This window comes from Erythrolamprus reginae, chromosome 11 (assembly GCF_031021105.1).
Source record: "Erythrolamprus reginae isolate rEryReg1 chromosome 11, rEryReg1.hap1, whole genome shotgun sequence".
NCBI classification, from domain to species: domain Eukaryota; kingdom Metazoa; phylum Chordata; class Lepidosauria; order Squamata; family Dipsadidae; genus Erythrolamprus; species Erythrolamprus reginae.
In genome coordinates this window covers 30,603,024-30,623,369 of record NC_091960.1, presented here as the reverse complement: position 1 = coordinate 30,623,369, position 20,346 = coordinate 30,603,024, and the positions used below count along the sequence as shown (strand labels likewise).

Below are 20,346 nucleotides of genomic sequence, written 5' to 3'. Positions count from 1 at the left end.
CCCTCCTGAACCTTAATTAACCCTTTAACATGTTTAAATGTTTCAATGGTGTCCCCCCTTTTCCTTCTGTCCTCCGGACTATACAGATGGAGTTCATGAAGTCTTTCCTGATACGTTTTATGCTTAAGACCTTCCATCATTTTTGTAGCCCGTCTTTGGACCCGTTCAATTTTATCCATATCTTTTTGTAGGTGAGGTCTCCAGAACCCCAAATGGGGTCTCACCAGCGCTCTATACAGCGGGATGACAATCTCCCTCTTCCTGCTTGTTATACCTCTAGGTATGCAGCCAAGCATTCTACTTGCTTTCCCTACCGCCTGACTGCACTGTTTTATGCTTAAATATGTACCGTATTGATCAGAATATAAGATGCACCAGAGTATAAGACGCACCTAAGTTTTGGGGGAGGAAAATATGGGGGAAAATCTGCCTACCGGGTATTCATCTGGCTAGCGTCCTTAGTTTGGTCACATTGTTTTATCCCCTGGTCAGAGCTTTTAAAAACCTTATTCAGAGAGAGTAGCAATGAAAAAAAGCCTGCAAAGACTTAGCAATGGAAAAAACATTCTTCGGAGGAAATAGCAATGAAAAAAATATAAGAAATAGAATTTGGAAATATAAAAGGAGACTCAATCCATTTAATATAGAATACAGAAATGCATAGAAATTAGAGATGGTCAAAATAAGGATAGCAATACTGAAAAGTAACCATGAAAATGTTACGGAAAAGCTGTAAAAGTGGTTAGTTGTTTCTAGGCTAGTTTTTTGTCTTATGTTTTTGTACGCTTTTTTAAAAGGAAAAAAACAAATAAAGATTAGTTTTTTAAAGAAAGCAGAGAAGGGTATGTCAAAAGTATTGATGTCTGTTGTCAGTCTTTGGACAAAAAGACCAGCTCTTTGGAGAAAATGCCATCAGTTTTAAGCATAAAACGTATCAGGAAAGACTTCATGAACTCAATCTGTATAGTCTGGAGGACAGAAGGAAAAGGGGGGACATGATCGAAACATTTAAATATGTTAAAGGGTTAAATAAGGTCCAGGAGGGAGGTGTTTTTAAAAGGAAAGTGAACACAAGAACAAGGGGACACAATCTGAAGTTAGTTGGGGGAAAGATCAAAAGCAACATGAGAAAATATTATTTTACTGAAAGAGTAGTAGATCCTTGGAACAAACTTCCAGCAGACGTTGTAGATAAATCCACAGTAACTGAATTTAAACATGCCTGGGATAAACATATATCCATCCTAAGATAAAATACAGAAAATAGTATAAGGGCAGACTAGATGGACCAGGAGGTCTTTTTCTGCCGTCAGACTTCTATGTTTCTATGTTTCTATGTTTTACAGGAAATCGGGCGGGGCGGGGTGGAGAATTCGTGGCTTTTTGAAAAATGGGAATGATAACATTGGGCTCTTCTTGCGAAGAACAAGATAGCATCTCTTAAAAATGTCAGGAAGTGGAAGCAGGCTGATTTTAGAAAAAAATGGGTTCAGATTTTGAACCTTGTGCTTGAATGTCCTTTTTAAGATGTTGGCTTTATTTATTTATTTATTTATTTATTTATATTTATTTATTTTTATTTATTTATTTATATTTATTTATATTTATTTGTTTGTTTGTTTGTTTGTTTATTTATATTTATTTATATTTGTATGCCGCCCCTCTCCGAAGACTCGAAGACTCCGAAGACTCAAAGACTTTTAAGCAAAGAAAGTACAGGTGTGAGTATTAGTAGAGTAGAGTAGAGTAGAGTAGAGTAGAATAGAATAACAGAAATGGAAAGGACTTTGGAGGTCTTCTAGTCCAGGGGTCTCCAATCTTGCCAACATTAAGATTTGTGGACGTCCACAAGTCTTAAAGTTGTCAAGGTTGGAGACCCCGGTTCTAGTCCAACCCTCTGCTCAGGCATTTCAGACAAATGGTTGTCCAATCTCTTTTTAAAAACTTCCAGTGTTGGAGCATTCACAACTTCTGGAGGCAAGTCGTTCCACGGATTAACTGCCAGGAAATTTATGTATTTATTTAATTCGACCTCTATGCCTTAGTTCTAGGTTGCTTCTCTCCTTGATTAGTTTCCACCCATTGCTTCTTGTCCTGCCCTCAGGTGCTTTGGAGAATAGCTGGACTCCCTCTTCTTTGTGGCAACCCCTGAACTTCATTTGCAAAGGGACCCCGCCATGCGTGCCTCCTCATTTGCAGGGTTGTTACTATTTGCTGCAGATACCAGTCTACAAGGTGCAAATAAGAGCTACTACTTCGACCTTCTTTACTTGCACCAATCAGTCCAGATTGCATATGTGCAGTGCTGGCATGGGGAGGTGAAGGGAATACGGGTTTCCAGGAATTCTACTCTCACCTGCGGGTTTCAGGTTCAATTAACTGAATGACTGCGCACCTATTTTGTTGCTTGGCATTTAGACAGAGACACCCAAATGATGCCATCAGGGTGTGGGGATGGTGACATCGGTATGTTGATGAGAGAAACCAGCAAAGTCAGGCCAGGCAGTGTCGAGACAACGTCATAGGGAGGATGTGGGCCAATAAAATGAAATTAAATCCTGACAAAGTGGAGTCCCTGGACTGGCAACACACAGGTGTGGGAAGCAGGTATGCCCCTCACTTCCTTTCAAGATGCAACTCCCAGGTTTAGCACATCTGACCACTGCTCCACTGTGGCTCGTGTAGCGTCTCCTGCTTGGATGGAGGGTCGAACCAACAAGATCCCTTCCAACTGTTGGGTTTAACCACTCTACTACGTGCTTGCACTGTCTTGTAAACATATAAAATAATGCACTTGGGGAAAAGGAATCCTCAATCTGAGTATTGTATTGGCAGTTATGTGTTAGCAAAAACTTCAAAAGAAAAGGATTTAGGGGTAGTGATTTCTGACAGTCTCAAAATGGGTGAACAGTGCAGTCAGGCGGTAGGGAAAGCAAGTAGGATGCTTGGCTGCATAGCTAGAGGTATAACAAGCAGGAAGAGGGAGATTATGATCTCGCTGTATAGAGCGCTGGTGAGACCACATTTGGAATACTGTGTTCAGTTCTGGAGACGTCACCTACAAAACGATATTGACAAAATTGAACGGGTCCAAAGATGGGCTACAAGAATGGTGGAAGGTCTTAAGCATAAAACGTATCAGGAAAGACTTCATGAACTCAATCTGTATAGTCTGGAGGACAGAAGGAAAAGGGGGGACATGATTGAAACATTTAAATATATTAAAGGGTTAAATAAGGTCCAGGAGGGAAGTGTTTTTAATAGGAAAGTGAACACAAGAACAAGGGGACACAATCTGAGGTCAGTTGGGGGAAAGATCAAAAGCAACGTGAGAAAATATTATTTTACTGAAAGAGCAGTAGATCCTTGGAACAAACTTCCAGCAGACGTGGTTGGTAAATAAATCCACAGTAACTGAATTTAAACATGCCTGGGATAAACATATATCCATCCTAAGATAAAATACAGGAAATAGTATAAGGGCAGACTAGATGGACCATGAGGTCTTTTTCTGCCGTCAGACTTCTATGTTTCTATGTTTCTATTTCAGAAGTGTAAATTATACTATGGGTAGGTGCAATTGCACAGCCCTCTTTCATTTAACACAATTGCCTCATTAGAAATAAAATATCTGATGCTTTCCCCTCATTGGGATTTCAGAGTTATGCCCGGAATCCACTGGAGTTGGGTGGCCCATAAATTTAAATAAACGAACGAATGAATACAAATCTCAAAATCCACTGGATGGACAAGACAGGGCTGGCTAGTAAGAGTGGAAAGACAGTTAGGAAATCATCACATTTGCCTAACACGAGTTTGAGAATTTCACTAATGGCCACCTGAGTTAAAATGTCCCCGTTTTAATATCGATACCTGCGGGTTGGAGAGTCTCGTGTTGAAATTCTGGATGCCTCATAATTGTGGAGCCTTCTGAAGAAAAAGTACAGCATGGATTTCCAACAAACGCAAATGCCGTATGGCGGGACTTGAACAGCTTTTGACAGACAGAGTCCAATCACAGAGCAGAAGGATGTCAGGCCCAAAGTCATTATGTGAAGTCAAAGGATGGCCTGTGTTCTGCCGGCGTGTCCCAGCCGCCCGTAATTACAGGGTAATTAGTCCAGAAAGACACACACCACACGATAGAAGGAAAACCAAAAGGTCTTTATCAACAGAAAAGCAGAAAAAACTCCCTTTTTAAATGTCAAAGGGATTTTCTGGTACACACAAGGCACGGGTTAAATGCAATCCAATTTCTCACCCAGTAACTGGGAAATTGAGTCCAAATTCCAAAGTCCAGAAAGTCCACACGCAGTCTTGAACAGGGAAACAGCAAAACCACGATCTTGACGAACTATGAATCAGATAAACTTCCACAAGGCTAAACCCGCACGCTGTTCTTTTTATCTGTAGCACTAATTACAGCAGCCCCACTCAACCACAGGTGGCCTCACTTATCTCCTGTAATAATCCTTCAGTTGTTCTCTCCTATGCATCACTCTACGCATGCGTGGATCTGTCATAAGTTCTTGTTCAGAATCCAGGGATGATAAGGATGATTGATCTCCTCCTGGGCTGTCTGCCAAACTCCCCTCTTCCCTGCCACTCATGCTTCCTTCGTCAGAGGAGACTTCGTCGGGAGCAAAACAGACCTGTGGCATGTGGATGTTTCCCCCACCTCCACCTCCACATTCCTTGGGGCAGGAGCTGGGGCAGAGCCAACCACAACAGCCTGACACAGTTTGGTAGTGATAGAGGAACGGGGAGGGGAGGGAGTGTGAGAGAGGGAGAGATATACAACCACACATTCCTTTCTGCAGAGTCCATAGTAACGAACACAGGAAGGAATTAGGAGTCCTGCATAAAATTGATCCTCATGACTGCACTTATGGGTGTGGGGATATGATATGGGGTTTTGACCCGGAGGTAATCTAAGGCAGTGGTTTCCCAACCTTCTTTGAGCCGCGACACATTTTTTACATTTACAAAATCCTGGGGCACACCACCAACCAAAATGACACCCTAAGACACTCTCCTCTCTTTTTTCCATCCCTGTCTCCTCCCCCCCTTGTGTGTGTGTGTGTGTCGAACAATTTCCAAAATTAAGTGAGGGCTGGGAGGTTTTTCTCTCTTATTCTTTGGGTGCTTTTTATCATATGCTTTAAATCAAGAGTCACTTCTCTCTCTCTTGTTTCTCCCTCTTTCCTCTCATTCTCTGCCTCAATCATTTTCTCATTTCCCTTTTTTTCCTCCCTTTTTTGCTCATTTCTCTCGCTCTCCCCTTCCTCTCATTTTCTCTCTCTTGCTTTCTTTCTCTCTCACTCTTGCTTTCTTTCTCTCTCTTTCTCTATCTCTCTCTCTCTCTTGCTCTCAGCAAAAAGTTGCGAGATTGGAACCTGAGCTTCCTTCTTCGCGGCACACCTGACCATGTCTCGCGGCACACTAGTGTGCCTCGGCACACTGGTTGAAAAACACTGATCTAAGAGACTCAGAGTTGGAATGAATCAAGTCGAATCCAGATACGGCTTCGTTAATAAATCGAGCCCTACGTGAAGCACAGGCGTGGAAATTGATTTATTTCTCAGATGCTATTTGGTTCACTGACAAAGGATTTCACCCATTCCTGGATGCTATATCCACCTCGAGGGAGAAGGTACAGCATGAATTTCCAACAAACGCAAATGTTGAATGGTGGGACTTGAACAGATTTTGACAGACTCAGTCCAATCACAGTGCAGACAGATTTAACTCATTCCTGGCTATATCCACCTTAAGCAGGGAAGACCTGCTGTCTTTGGCGCTACTGGTGCACACTCCTAGGCCGTCGCGGGTACACACACATCCGGTGGGCGCACGCACATCCACAGAGTGGGTCTTCTCCGGGTCCCGTCAATGTCGCTTGGCGGGACCCAGGGGAAGAGCCTTCTCTGTGGCGGCCCCGGCCCTCTGGAACCAACTCCCCCCAGAGATTAGAATTGCCCCCACCCTCCTTGCCTTTCGTAAGCTGCTTAAAACCCACCTCTGCCACCAGGCATGGGGGAATTGAGATACACTTTCCCCCTAGGCCTTTACAATTTTATGCATGGTATGTCTGTATGTATGATTGGTTTCTATAATAATGGGTTTTTAACTGTTTTTAGTATTGGATTATTGTTATATGCTGTTTTATTACTGTTGTTAGCCGCCCCGAGTCTGCGGAGAGGGGTGGCATACAAATCCAATTAATAATAATAATAATAATAATAATAATAATAATAATAATAATAAGTGTGAGATTTTGCTTCTGCACATGTGGGGGTATGTGTGCGCATGTTGGGGGCGCATAGTTGCGCACACATCCCCAAGATCGCTACCGGAACGGAGCACCTTACCGTTCCAGTAGCAGGCCTTCACTGACCTTGAGGGAGAAGGTACAGCATGAATTTCCAACAAACGCAAATGCCGAATGCATGTGTGGACAAACTGGAGAAGATGAAAAACTGCTCATGTGTAGCGATGGGCGAACCCAATGATGTTCAGGTTCGGCAAGTTCGGCCGAATTTTATGCAAAATTCGGCCGAACCTGAACCGAACCCGAACGGGGAATCCCTCCCGTGAAGAGATTCCGGGGACGGAGCTTTGACGTCACCGGCAGGTTGCTAAGGACGCCAAGGTGATCACTTCCTGGATTCCATGGAATCCAGGAAGTGATCACCTTGGCATCCTTAGCAACCTGCCAGCGACGTCAAAGCTCCGAACGCCGAACATGACCCCGAACTTTGCCCAAAGTTTGGAAAACTTTCAGTTTGTGTTCGGCATACCGAACACCGCAAAATTCATTACGGACCCGAATTGTGCGGGTTCAGTTCACCTATCACTACTCATGTGTATATCATCTGAGGCAGGTGACTCATCTTCCACCTTATCCCAAAGCCAACATTCCCCAACTTAGTGTTTCCAGATTCCCTCCCCCTCCTTCAACCCCAACACAATAGCCAGCTTTGTAAACCTGTTGCGAACTCTGGAGGTGGTTTGAATGTCCCAATGGATCCCTTTCCAGAAGATGCTGAGAAACGTGAATCAGTTTCATGCCCGAAGACTCAATTACGACACTGCTGTGCACACCCACGATAATTACAGGAAATCACCCGAGTGGCTTTCTCCCTTGGGTTGAAGGAGAATCCTTTTAAGGAGAGTGGCGAGATGAAGAACTTTAATCCGAAATGGTAAGGTGTACTTAAAATGGATTGTGGACGCTGCATTTCTTTCTTTGAGTAGGCAAAATCAACTCTTAAGTTGCTGGCAAAAAACAGGTAAAGGGAGAAAATGGGGGTGTGGTGGCCTAGCGGATAAGTCCCATTGGGATTGGGCGGCATAGAAGTCAAATTAATTAAATTAAATTAAATTAAGATGCTGGAAATGTTAGCACTTCGAGACCCAAGCAACACGTGATGGGGTGAGCTGCCCTTCTTGCCTCAGCTCCTACAAACTAGCATTTTGAAAGCATGCAGATGTGAATAGATAAGTAGGTACCACATCAATGAGAAGGTAACATTGTTCTGGCCACGTGACCTCGGAAGCAACTAGGAAAGAGAGATGAGCACCACCTCTAGAGAAGAGGTGAAGAACAAAGGCCCCTTTATGACTTGTGGACTACAGCTCCCAGAATTCCTCAGCCAGCATGGCTGGCTCAGGAATGCTGAGAGTTGGAGTCCACCAAGCATAAAAAGGCCATTGTTCCCCACCCATGCCCTAAAGTCAGACTCGACTGGTCAGGAAAACCCTTGCCTTTTTAAAGGCTGAAAATTTGGGTGTCTCTTAGACTCTGAACGTAGCTTTTTTGAAGCTTTTCCCCCCAGCCCTAACAAGGCTCTAACAGTCTTCCCAGCTCTTACTGGTTTTCAGGCTTTTTTTTTCATTGCAAATTGCTCCAAAATATGTTTTTTTCCCACCCAAACAAGGTGCTAACGATCGGCTCTTCCCAGCTTGCAGGATTTTTCATTGTTACTCCCTCCAAAGTTTTTTTTCCAGCCCTAAATCTTTGCCGGCTTGTTTTCATTGCTACTCCCTCTGAAAATTTTTAGGCAGATCCTAGCATCATAAGCACTGGTTGCCTCTCCCTGCTTTCTTTCTTTCTTTCTTTCTTTCTTTCTTTCCTTCCTTCCTTCTTTATAAGATTTCTATGCTGCCTAGCATCATAAGCACTGGTTGCCTCTCCCTGCTTTCTTTCTTTCTTTCTTTCTTTCTTTCTTTCTTTCTTTCTTTCCTTCCTTCCTTCCTTCCTTATAAGATTTCTATGCTGCCTAGCATCATAAGCACTGGTTGCCTCTCCCTGCTTTATGTGTGTGTGTGTTTGTGTGTGTGTGTGTGTGTGTGTGTGTGTTTATTTACTTACTTACTTACTTACTTACTTACTTACTTACTTACTTACTTACTTACTTACTTACTTACTTACTGGTACTTACTTACTTACTTACTTACTTACTTACTTACTTACTTACTTGCTTGCTTGCTTATTTATTTATTAGATTTCTATGCCGGCCTTTTCCAGGCGACTTTGGGCGGCATACAACATTAAATATAACAATATATAAGAAATCCAATAACTATAAAATATGAAATTTTACTAAAACATTTTAAAAGACTCCATGGATACTCACACACGTCCATCCAATCCAATCAAGCTTATTGAGGCCAAACTAAAGGAAATACAGCACCTGTTCACTGATATTTTCCCCCCCAACAGTTTCTTATATTAAAGGAACAAAATGTATCAAGCAATAAAAAAAGGGGGAAATGAAGATCACTTTTCCAACTAAACCTTGGCTTAGTTACATTGGATTAAAATTGAACTCAGCCAGACAGCAAACGGGCCAGTTACAGATTCCAAGGTATAAAGTCATCACTGGTTTCTAGCTTAATACAAGAAGTTCAGGCTGTGCATAATTTCCCAACTTTTACCAATTATGGGCATTCACCAACGTTCCTAACAGTCCTTATCCTACTGTCCCTATTTATCCATATCCATTTCCTGTAAAGTAGTACCTCTACCTAAGAATGTCTCTACTTAGGAAATTTTCTAGATAAGAACCGGGTGTTCAAGAATTTTTTTGCCTCTTCTTAAGAACCATTTTCTACTTAAGAACCCGAGCCCGGAAAAATTTCCCAGGAAATTTGAGAGCGGCCAGTTTCCTGCCATTCCCCCTTTAATCCCGGCCATCTCGGGCTTTTCTGGGCTGCCAGAAGAGCCTTTCGGTGGCCCATAAGGAGGCTTTGGCAGTCCAGAGCAAACAAAGCATTTCCCTTTTTATAGGCGCTTGGAGAGGGAATAAACCTCTGCCAGCGCCCAGAGAAAAGAAACGCTCCCTTCGCTCTGGGCAGCGACTGTCCTCCTCCTCTTCTTCCTCCTCCTCCTCCCACCCAAATTCCGAGCTTTTATTTCTTTCCTAATGGGTTTGCACGCATTATTGGCTTTTACATTGATTCCTATGGGAAAAATTGCTTCTACTTACAAACTTTTCTACTTAAGAACCTGGTCACGGAACAAATGAAGTTCGTAAGTAGAGGTTCCACTGTATTTATAATTGTTTTTTATATCTGTTACCTTATACGTGGTTGACAAACAATATAAAGGAATAAATAAATATACAAAGCACAGCAAGAACACACACTCCCTCAACACTTTACGAGAAAAGAAAAAAGGGGAACAGGCTGATCACAGTTCCCACCTCACTGTGCAACGATGTGCAAGGAAAGAATCTCGGAGAATCTTCCAAAGACAGGAAATAATCTTTAAGCTCGGGAATCCAAGCCCAAACTAGTTGAAGACATTTGTACCAGCCTGCCTAGAGATGCTAATGTGTCATTTGGGCAGAGACTTGGAAAGCCAAGCTCTGCTCAATTACCAGGCAAATTTTTTGAAACAACAAAACACCCATCCCTGCCTGGAAGGGACTCTTACTCACGTTAGTAAGTGCTACAGAATCCTCTCCATAAGAATCCTTAGGAAGTTGGGCGGCATATAAATCAAACGAATGAATGAATGAATGAATGAATGAACGAACGAACGAATGCCCTCCCCACCAGTAGTGGTCAGGTGCTCCGAAATTCCAAGATGTGCACGCAGCTGTGCGCCCCTGCATGCAATTAGAGCACATAGAGTTGGCCTCCTCCAGCTAAACAATGCAGGTTGGCGGGACCGCGGGGGAGGGCCTTCTCTGTTGTGGCCCCGACTTTATGGAATCAACTCCCCCCGAGGTCCGTATGGACCTGGCTATGCCAGCAGGCCCGCGGGCCCTAAATCAACCACTAGCTTGCCCATATATTTGAAATTGGTATGAATGACTAGTACGTGTGTTATTGAATTGTTAAGTTTTAATTAGGATTTTAGATATTGCTCATTTTTTTCCTTGACTTCTTTTTATTGCTATTGTTACTTTAATTTTATACTGTTGTGAGCCGCCCCGAGTCCTTTGGGATTGGGCGGCATAGAAGTCAAATTAAATAAAATAAAAAATTGGCATCTGTGCGTGCGCAGAAAGCAAAATAAGAGTCTCTGAAGAGGGGAGGCATACAAATCTAATAATAACAAAATAATAATAATAATAAAATATTGTGTGAAGACGCTGGCGCGAACCAGATTCTGACCTGCACGAGCCAGATTCCGGCAATTTTTGCCGACTTTTTGCTTCTGCATATGCCCCGAAGCAAAAACATTGGTGAAAATCGTCAAAATCTTGTTCGCGCTTCCACACATGAATAATTAATAATTATTATTTATTTATTTATTATTTATTTATTTATTGATTAGATTTGTATGCCGCCCCTCTCCGAAGACTCGGGGTGGCTAACAACAATATAAAAAGACAATGTAAACAAATCTAATATTAAAAGCAATCTAAAAAAATAAAGGGCTTTATAGGTCATAACCAACACTTTGAATTGTGACCGGAAACTGATCGGCAACCAATGCAGACTGCGGAGTGTTGGTGTAACATGGGCATGTTTGGCGAAGCCCATGATTGCTCTCGCAGCTGCATTATTACTATAAAAACCAATTTAAAAACTTCATAAAAAATATCTTTGCTACATCTTTATATAATACCAATTGTTATATCTTTGTATACTACCGTGTTTCCACGAAAGTAAGACAGTGTCTTACTTTCTTTTTATCCCCAAAAGCCCCACTATGTCTTACTTTCGGGGTATGTCTTATATTGGGAAAAAATTGACAAATTTTTTGTTTTAACCATAAAATTAACATTTATTAACAACCTGAACAGTATTGTATTCACCACAAAACAGCAGATGATACCCCAGTATGCCAGTGTGTATGTTTTACTGATGTATGATTAATATTGTGTGCATTACCGTATTTTAAGCAGGAGGCGGCAGTGACAAGTGCAGGGGACGGCGCGGTGACGTATGGAGAGGGGGACGGCACGGTGATGTATGGAGAGGGGGGTGGCGCGGAAGTGGGCAGGAGGCGGCTCTCATTTGGATCAGACGGAGGCGGCAGACGCGGTGACGTATGGAGGGGGAGCGGCGCGGAAGTGGGCAGGAGGTGGCGCTCATTAAGATCAGAGGGAGGTGGCAGACGCGGCGACGTATGGAGAGGGGGACGGTGCGGACGTGGGCAGGAGGCGGCGCGCAGCTAGATGAGAGGGAGGCGGCAATACCCCCGTGTTTCCCCGAAAGTAAGACATATGTCTTACTTTCGGGGTACGGCTTATATTAGCCGACCCCCCTGAAACCCCCGATACGTCTTACAATCGGGGGTGTCTTACTATCGGGGAAACAGGGTACCAATACGGACTTGACAAAATATTAATAAAATAAATTAAAATAAATTAAAATTAAAAATTAACAAATGGGGGAAAACGGGTATTCTTCCCAGGATGTTTGGCGCTTTTCAACACCAATATATTGATTTTTTAAAAAACACAGAGAGAGAGAAACTTCCAAACCACAGTGCTCAATAACTCAAAAAGCAGTTTTTAGTATTTTCAACCCCTGCTTCTTGTAAAAAGAAAAGAAAAAGAGACGCAGCAAGAAGCATCACACAAGCGTGGCATCTTCGCCTCCTCTTGCGGCTTCTGAAATCCCAACATTTGGCTTCGTGAAATGGAAAAAAACTCGTGGCATACGGGGGCAGAAGCACATGAACTGGCACATCCTCCGAGTAGCTCAAAGCAGCATCTGTTCATCCTATTTATATTCCAAGAGCCTTGGTTAAATAAATCCAACCAAAAGACACCAGCCTAGAATCACAGGGCTGGAAGGGACCTTGAGGTCTTCTGGTCCAACGCCCTGCCGGAGGCTGGAGACCTCGTACCGGCACCCAGGGGAGGGCCACTGGGGGTTCGCAGGGGGATCCTCTAGCTAAGATTCTGTGCGGTTCGGAGAACTCCCCAATGCCACTGCTGGCTGGCCCCGCCCACCCGGGCCATGTGGCTAGGTGGGTGTGGCTAATTTAACAGTCCATTAAATAATGCACAGAAATTAAACTTTAATTTGTTTTGCTCCTGGGGGTGTTTTGTTTTGTTTTCTTTTCTTTGTATGTTGCTCTTTTGATTGACTTTTCTTTTCAGTTGTAGAAGTCTAGTGGTCCATCTCAGGAAACGCAGTTTCTCAGCAATTCTTCTCAGCCCCGAGGAGCTTGGGAAATCTCACTCACTCTCAATGTTTCTTTCTTTCTTTCTTTCTCTTTCTTTCTTTCTCTTTTCTTCTTTCTTTTCCCTGTCTCTTTCTGTCTGTCTCTCTCTCTCCCTCCCTCCCTCCCTTTCTTTCTCTCTTTCTTTCCTTCCTTCTGGTCTCTCTCTCTTTCTGCCTCTCCCTTTCTTTCTTTCTTTCTATCTTTCTTTCTTTCTTTTCTCTTTCCTTCCTTCCTTCCTTCTTTTCTGTCTCTTTCTGTCCCTTCCTTCCTCACTTTCTGTCTCTTTCTTTCTTTCTCTTTTCTTCTTTCTTTTCCCTGTCTCTCTCTCTCCCTCCCTCCCTTCCTCTCTTTCTTTCTCTCTTTCTTTCCTTCCTTCTGGTCTCTCTCTCTTTCTGCCTCTCCCTTTCTTTCTATCTTTCTTTCTTTCTTTTCTCTTTCCTTCCTTCCTTCTTTTCTGTCTCTTTCTGTCCCTTCCTTCCTCACTTTCTGTCTCTTTCTTTCTTTCTCTTTTCTTCTTTCTTTTCCCTGTCTCTTTCTGTCTCTCTCTCTCCCTCCCTCCCTTCCTCTCTTTCTTTCTCTCTTTCTTTCCTTCCTTCTGGTCTCTCTCTCTTTCTGCCTCTCCCTTTCTTTCTTTCTTTCTATCTATCTTTCTTTCTTTTCTCTCTTTCTTTCTCTTTCCTTCCTTCCTTCTTTCTTTTCTGTCTCTTTCTGTCCCTTCCTTCCTCACTTTCTGTCTCTTTCTTTCTTTCTCTTTTCTTCTTTCTTTTCCCTGTCTCTTTCTGTCTCTCTCTCTCCCTCCCTCCCTTCCTCTCTTTCTTTCTCTCTTTCTTTCCTTCCTTCTGGTCTCTCTCTCTTTCTGCCTCTCCCTTTCTTTCTTTCTTTCTTTTCTCTCGTTCTTTCTCTTTCCTTCCTTCCTTCTTTCTTTTCTGTCTCTTTCTGCCCCTTCCTTCCTCACTTTCTGTCTCTTTCTTTCTCTTTTCTTCTTTCTTTTCCCTGTCTCTTTCTGTCTCTCTCTCTCTCCCTCCCTCCCTTCCTCTCTTTCTTTCCTTCCTTCTGGTCTCTCTCTCTTTCTGCCTCTCCCTTTCTTTCTTTCTTTCTTTCTATCTTTCTTTCTTTTTTTCTCTCTCTCTTTCTTTCTCTTTCCTTCCTTCCTTCTTTCTTTTCTGTCTCTTTCTGCCCCTTCCTTCCTCACTTTCTGTCTCTTTTTTTCTTTCTCTTTTCTTCCTTCTTTCTTTTCCCTGTCTCTTTCTGTCTCTCTCTCTCCCTCCCTCCCTTCCTCTCTTTCTTTCCTTCCTTCTGGTCTCTCTCTCTTTCTGCCTCTCCCTTTCTTTCTTTCTTTCTTTCTTTTTTTCTCTCTTTCTTTCTTTTTTTCTCTTTCTTTCTCTTTCCTTCCTTCTTTCTTTTCTGTCTCTTTCTGTCCCTTCCTTCCTCATTTTCTGTCTCTTTCTTTCTTTCTTTCTCTCTTCCTCCCTCCCTCCCTTCTGAAATCAGGGAGGACATTTTCATCCAGGCCCTTCTCCTAGGACCCGCCAAGTGACATTGTCCAGTTGACAGGACCTGGAGAAGGCCGATTCTGTGGGACCTAACTGGACGCTGGGATTCGTGCGGCAGAAGGTGGTCCACAGACTGCATGGACCCTAAAGCACAGCCCACAATCCAGCAACAGCTTCGTGAAGAAAGCAGCCTCTAGCATTAGCTCTCACACACACACCGAACCCCAAACCTTTCTTTGAAGCTTTTAAGAACCTCCAGATTTCTCAAAAAGAAAGTCTGAAAGCCGCTGGCTCGCTTCCGAGGCTCTGCAAAACCGAGTCCCAAAAACCGTCTTACATTCCCAAGCCCGCTAGAATTTGGGATGCAGCAGCATTACTCGGTCCAACAAAGACCGTCCAATTCCTGCAAACAGACTCAAGCTGCATTCCTGAAGATGGAAAAGAATGAAACCTCTGTCTTTAGCAGTGGCAGAGGGGGAAAAATATAAGAGCGCTTGGGAGGGAAGGAAAGGGCTGGTTATGTCCTCATTTAGCCTGCACGCAGTTGTGCTTGTATTATTATTATTATTACGTAGATTGTAAATTATTAAGTAGATTGTAAAAATATTTCTTAACAAAAAGCATTTAAAAAAAATTATTTCATAGTAATAATAATAGTAATAATAATTACTATTTTTACAATCTACTTATTTGACACTTATCCCATACTCGTTTACGTCCATTTCACATTTGTTTCTCCCTCTTTTAGGTAAACGTATAATAATTTATAATAATAATTTATTAGCTTTGTATGCCGCCCCTCTCCGCATATTATATGTTAATATGTTATATTAACATATAATATAAAATATAAGCAAATAAATCCATCCTTACATAATTTTCTGTTTTATGCTAAGCAATAATATTTTCCTTATTTATATATCATTTCTGCAATAATGCAAAGATATTTCATTTTTACAATCACTTAGCACCTTTTCATACTTCTATACCTTCTTGGATTTCATCGTTCCTAAATGATAGATATGTTATTTAACCATTTATTCCAGTCGTCCTATATCTTACCATTGTATTATTTACAGAGATGCAAATCTCTATGGGTCAGGTCCAGTGAAGAGCTACCAAAATTTTTACTACCACACTGTGGGCGCGGCTTATGCATTTTATTTCAACATCTTTCAGTGCAAAGTGCGTGCTCTGGGGTGGAGTAGCCACCCCTGGTCAGGTCCCACAGAGTTGGCTTTTTCCAGGTTCCGCCAACTGACAATGTCGCTTGGCGGGGCCTAGGGGAAGAGCCTTCTCTGTGTGGGCCCCGGCCCTCTGGAATCAGCTCCCTCTAGAGATTCGCACTGCTCCCACCGTCCTTGCCTTCCGCAAGAGTTTGAAGACTCATCTATGCCTCCAGGCTTGGGGCTTTTAGACTTTAGCTCCCTGGCCGACGAATGTAATGTATGTTTGTTGTGTGAATGGTAATGATTGATTTTAATATAATAGTAGAGTCACGGTGGCGCAGTAGGTAGAATGCTGTACTGCAGGCCACTGAAGCTGGCTGTAGATCTGTAGGTCAGTGGTTCAAATCTCATCACCGGCTCAAGGCTGACTCAGCCTTCCATCCTTCCGAGGTGGGTAAAATGAGGACCCGGATTGTAGGGGCAATAGGCTGGCTCTATTAAAAAGTGCTATTGCTAACATGTTGTAAGCCGCCCTGAGTCTAAGGAGAAGGGCGGCATAAAAATTGAATGAATGAATGAATGAATGAATGAATGAATGAATGAATGGATGGATAGATATCTAGATAGATAGATATCTAGATAGATATATAGATATCTAGATAGATATCTAGATAGATAGATAGATAGATAGATAGATAGATAGATAGATAGATATCTAGATAGATAGATAGATAGATAGATAGATAGATAGATAGATAGATAGATAGATAGATAGATAGATAGATAGATAATATTGGGGGTTTTAAAGTAACTAGTTTAATTTAATTGGATTAGGATGCTCACATTTTTTTTGATATGTTGTAAGCCGCCCCAAGTCCTTGGAGAAGGGCAGCATATAAATCTATTAATTAATTAATTAATAAATATCCCCTTGTTAGCATTGAATTAGATATCAAAAGAGAAAGCAGCAAAAGAAATTAGATGTCTCAGAAGAGTAAATTAATAGTGTTTTTCCTGAGTTTCACAATTCCTTAGCAGCGAACTTTTCAACTGGTGGGAGCCGAGTAGAGGCTCCACTAATTCACTGAAGAGAGGAACTTGTGTCTTATTGCCATCGTCTGTGGCCACGCGGGTGTGGAAAGTACACCGCTGACCTACTGCGGCTATTTTAAAGCTGAATTTTTATGACCTCACCGAAGGAAGAAAATGAGTTTTCCCTTTTAAGGAAATGGGAATGGTTACTGCAGAAACGAAAGAGTGAGGAATAAATAGAAAGCACGAGTTTTAGATCTGGCAATAAGGTTTTGCTTTTGTGATAGTTTGCAATTGTCACTGTTATACAGATGTCAACTTAAGTGTTCTGACCCGGCTCCCAAATATGGCAGACCCTCTGTAGTTAAATAAATGTTCCCTTTATTAGGAGCACCGGAGGCCTTGGCAAAAGCTTCTCTCTCACCGCAGGCTAAAAGGTCTGTCCAGCAGGAGAGAGTATATACACAGTGGTACCTCTACTTAAGAACTTAATTCGTTCCGTGACCAGGTTCTTAAGGAGAAATGTGTTCAGTTCTGGAGACCTCACCTACAAAAAGATATTGACAGAATTTAACGGGTCCAAAGACGGGCTACAAGAATGGTGGAAGGTCTGAAGCATAAAACGTATCAGGAAAGACTTCATGAACTCAATCTGTATAGTCTGGAGGACAGAAGGAAAAGGGGGGACATGATCAAAACATTTAAATATGTGAAAGGGTTAAACAAGGTCCAGGAGGGAAGTGTTTTTAAAAGGAAAGTGAACACAAGAACAAGGGGACACAATCTGAAGTTAGTTGGGGGAAAGATCAAAAGCAACATGAGAAAATATTATTTTACTGAAAGAGTAGTAGATCCTTGGAACAAACTTCCAGCAGACGTTGTAGATAAATCCACAGTAACTGAATTTAAACATGCCTGGGATAAACATATATCCACCCTAAGATAAAATACAGAAAATAGTATAAGGGCAGACTAGATGGACCAGGAGGTCTTTTTCTGCCGTCAGACTTCTATGTTTCTATGTTTCTAAATGTTTGTATGTAGAAGCAATTTTTCCCATAGGAGTCAATGTAAAAGCAAATAATGTGTGCAAACCCATTAGTAAAGAAATAAAAGCTCGGAATTTGGGTGGGAGGAGGAGGAAGAAGAAGAGGAGGAGAGCAGTCGCTGCCGAAGGAAGAAGGTTAGGTGATGGGAATCAAAAAAATCCAAAACTTTAAGGCTTAAAAAAAAAAGGGGGGGGACTCTGACGTAGCGAGGAGGAGCACGCACCTCCAATACACCCGGCGTGAGGATGCCTCCCATACACTGGCTGCTGCTGCTACCTGCTTCCTCTTCCTTCCCATGCTGAAGGGCTCCCTTCTCCTCTCACTCGCTCGCTTTGTAGCTGGCGCCTTTCCTCTGCTGTGGTGACAGCAGAAAAAGACCTCCTGGTCCATCTAGTCTGCCCTTATACTATTTCCTGTATTTTATCTCAGGATGGATATATGCTGATCCCAGACATGTTTCAATTCAGTTACTGTGGATTTACCAACCACGTCTCCTGGAAGTTTGTTCCAAGCATCTACTACTCTTTCAATCAAATAATACCGAATTTCCTCACGTTGCTTCTGATCTTTCCCCCAACTAACCTCAGATTGTGGTCCCTTGTTCTTGGGTTCACTTTCCTATTAAAAACACTTTCCTTCCTAAACCTTTAACATATTTAAATGTTTCAATCATTCGCTCTTGGGACCTTTTGACAAGCAAAGTCAATGTGGGGGGCCAGATTCACTTAACAACTGAGTTATTAAACAGCAGTGATTCACATAATGGCCAGAAAAGTCATAAAACGGGAAAAATATCACTTAACAACTGAGATTTTGGGCTCAACTGTCACTGTAATAATACAGACAGAGGCCCTGAAGAACAGCAAGTTCCTTACCTTTTCAAGTCAACTGTTGTGACGCTAAATACCACTCCTTTGAGCCACAGTATCATGAAGAGCCTCTGAGAGAAGGGGCAGTTGCCTATGCTTTCGCCATCACTGCCAGCCTGGGGGAAAAGAAGGGGTGGGAGGAAGACATTAGTCAAAAATGGACCAACCTGGATAATAAACGAATTTTACATTTGGAAGGCCATGACTTAGAGAAAGGATGGCATGCTTATTTATAGGACATAGGAGATAAAACACCAAAATACTTTCATAGACATGTAATTAGACAATCTTTACTAAAAATATGGAAAGATATAAGACATAAACATTATATAAAGATACCAAATTGGATATCCACAATGGAAGCTCTTATGCAGTGTTCCCTCGATTTTCGCGGGGGATGCGTTCTGAGACCGCCCGCGAAAGTCGAATTTCCGCAAAGTAGAGATGCGGAAGTAAATACACTATTTTGGCTATGAACAGTATCCCAAGCCTTCCCTTAACACTTTAAACCCTTAAATTACAATTTCCCATTCCCTTAACAACCATTTAGATTATTACTCATCATGTTTATTTATTAAAGTTTATTAAAAAAATGTTTATTAAAGGCAGACGAAAGTTTGGCAATGACATATGACGTCATCAGGCGGGAAAAACGTGGTATAGGGGAAAAACCCGCAAAGTATTTTTTAATTAATATTTTTGAAAAACCGTGGTATAGACATTTCGCAAAGTTCGAACCCGCGAAAATCGAGGGAACACTGTATATCTAAATACAATAGAAACGATAAAAAAGATCAAATATAAAGAAATACTGTATTAGATACGAACTGCAAACTTAAAAGTAGGGAAGATTTAATAATACAAAATATAAATATAGATTGGTGGGCATATCTTCAAATTAAATCAAGATATAAAAAGGATATGGAACAAACAGGTATAGAAAGAACTACTCAACCACTAGATAAACTACTGACAGGCCCAGAAGAAAAAGCAATATCAAAAATATATAAATATTTGATGGAATATGAAAGACCAGAGGAGATAGTCAAAGGTACAATGATTGCTTGGGCAAAAAACATTGGCCATAATATATAGAGAGAGGAATGGGAACAAATTTGGAAGAGAAATATAACAAAATCCACAACATACAAAGAAAATCAATACAAAATGTTATACCGTTGGCATCTCTCTACATGGGGCTACCTTTGAAAAATGTTCGGAAACTTCAGATCGTGCAGAATGCAGCTGCGAGAGCAATCATGGGCTTCCCCAAATATGCCCATGTTACACCAACACTCCACAGTCTGCATTGGTTGCCGATCAATTGCCGGTCACAATTCAAAGTGTTGGTTATGACCTATAAAGCCCTTCATGGCATCGGACCAGAATATCTCCGAGACCGCCTTCTGCTGCACAAATCCTAGCGACCAGTTAGGTCCCACAGAGTGGGCCTTCTCCGGGTCCCGTCAACTAAACAATGTCGGTTGGCGGGGCCCAGGGGAAGAGCCTTCTCTGTGGCGGCCCCGACTCTCCCCAGAGATTAGAACTGCCCCTACCCTCCTTGCCTTTCGTAAACTTCTCAAAACCCACCTTTGTTGTCAGGCATGGGGGAATTGAAACATCTCCCCCGGGCCTATATAATTTATGTATGGTATGTTCGTGGGTATGTCTGCTTAAAAATGGGTTTTTTAAACTATTTTAAATTTTACATTTTAAATTGTATATCGTTACATTTGTTATGAATTGTTTTATTGTGTTGTGAGCCGCCCCGAGTCCACGGAAAGGGGCGGCATACAAATCTAATAAATAAATAAATAAATAAATAAAATAAATCTCTCACCCAAAAGACTAGCCAAAATGCACAAATATTACAGCCCAATGTGTTGGAAATGTAATAAGACTCAAGGACCATCTTTCATCTATGGTGGTTATGTCCAGAGACAAGAAAATATTGGGAAAAAATAAATAATTGGCTGTGTCAAATAACAAACACAAAAATAGAATATACACCAGAGTTTTTTTCTACTGGGCATTATGAGAGGGTATTATTCTAAAAATGTAAAATATTTAAGCTTGCATATAACAACAGCGGCAAGGATT

The 20,346-nt window shown here is 41.9% G+C and overlaps 2 protein-coding genes across 2 annotated transcripts in view; both read right to left on the bottom strand.

The window, feature by feature from the left end:
- Nucleotides 1-20,346, bottom strand: part of NCMAP (non-compact myelin associated protein) — a 610,040-nt gene that overhangs the window by 454,887 nt on the left and 134,807 nt on the right. The window lies entirely within an intron of this gene.
- CLIC4 (chloride intracellular channel 4) overlaps nucleotides 1-20,346 on the bottom strand; it is a 94,817-nt gene that overhangs the window by 19,077 nt on the left and 55,394 nt on the right. The window contains exon 2 of the mRNA XM_070764888.1: nucleotides 18,253-18,362. Coding sequence (XP_070620989.1) covers nucleotides 18,253-18,362 — 110 coding nt within the window. The remainder of the gene's footprint in view (nucleotides 1-18,252; nucleotides 18,363-20,346) is intronic.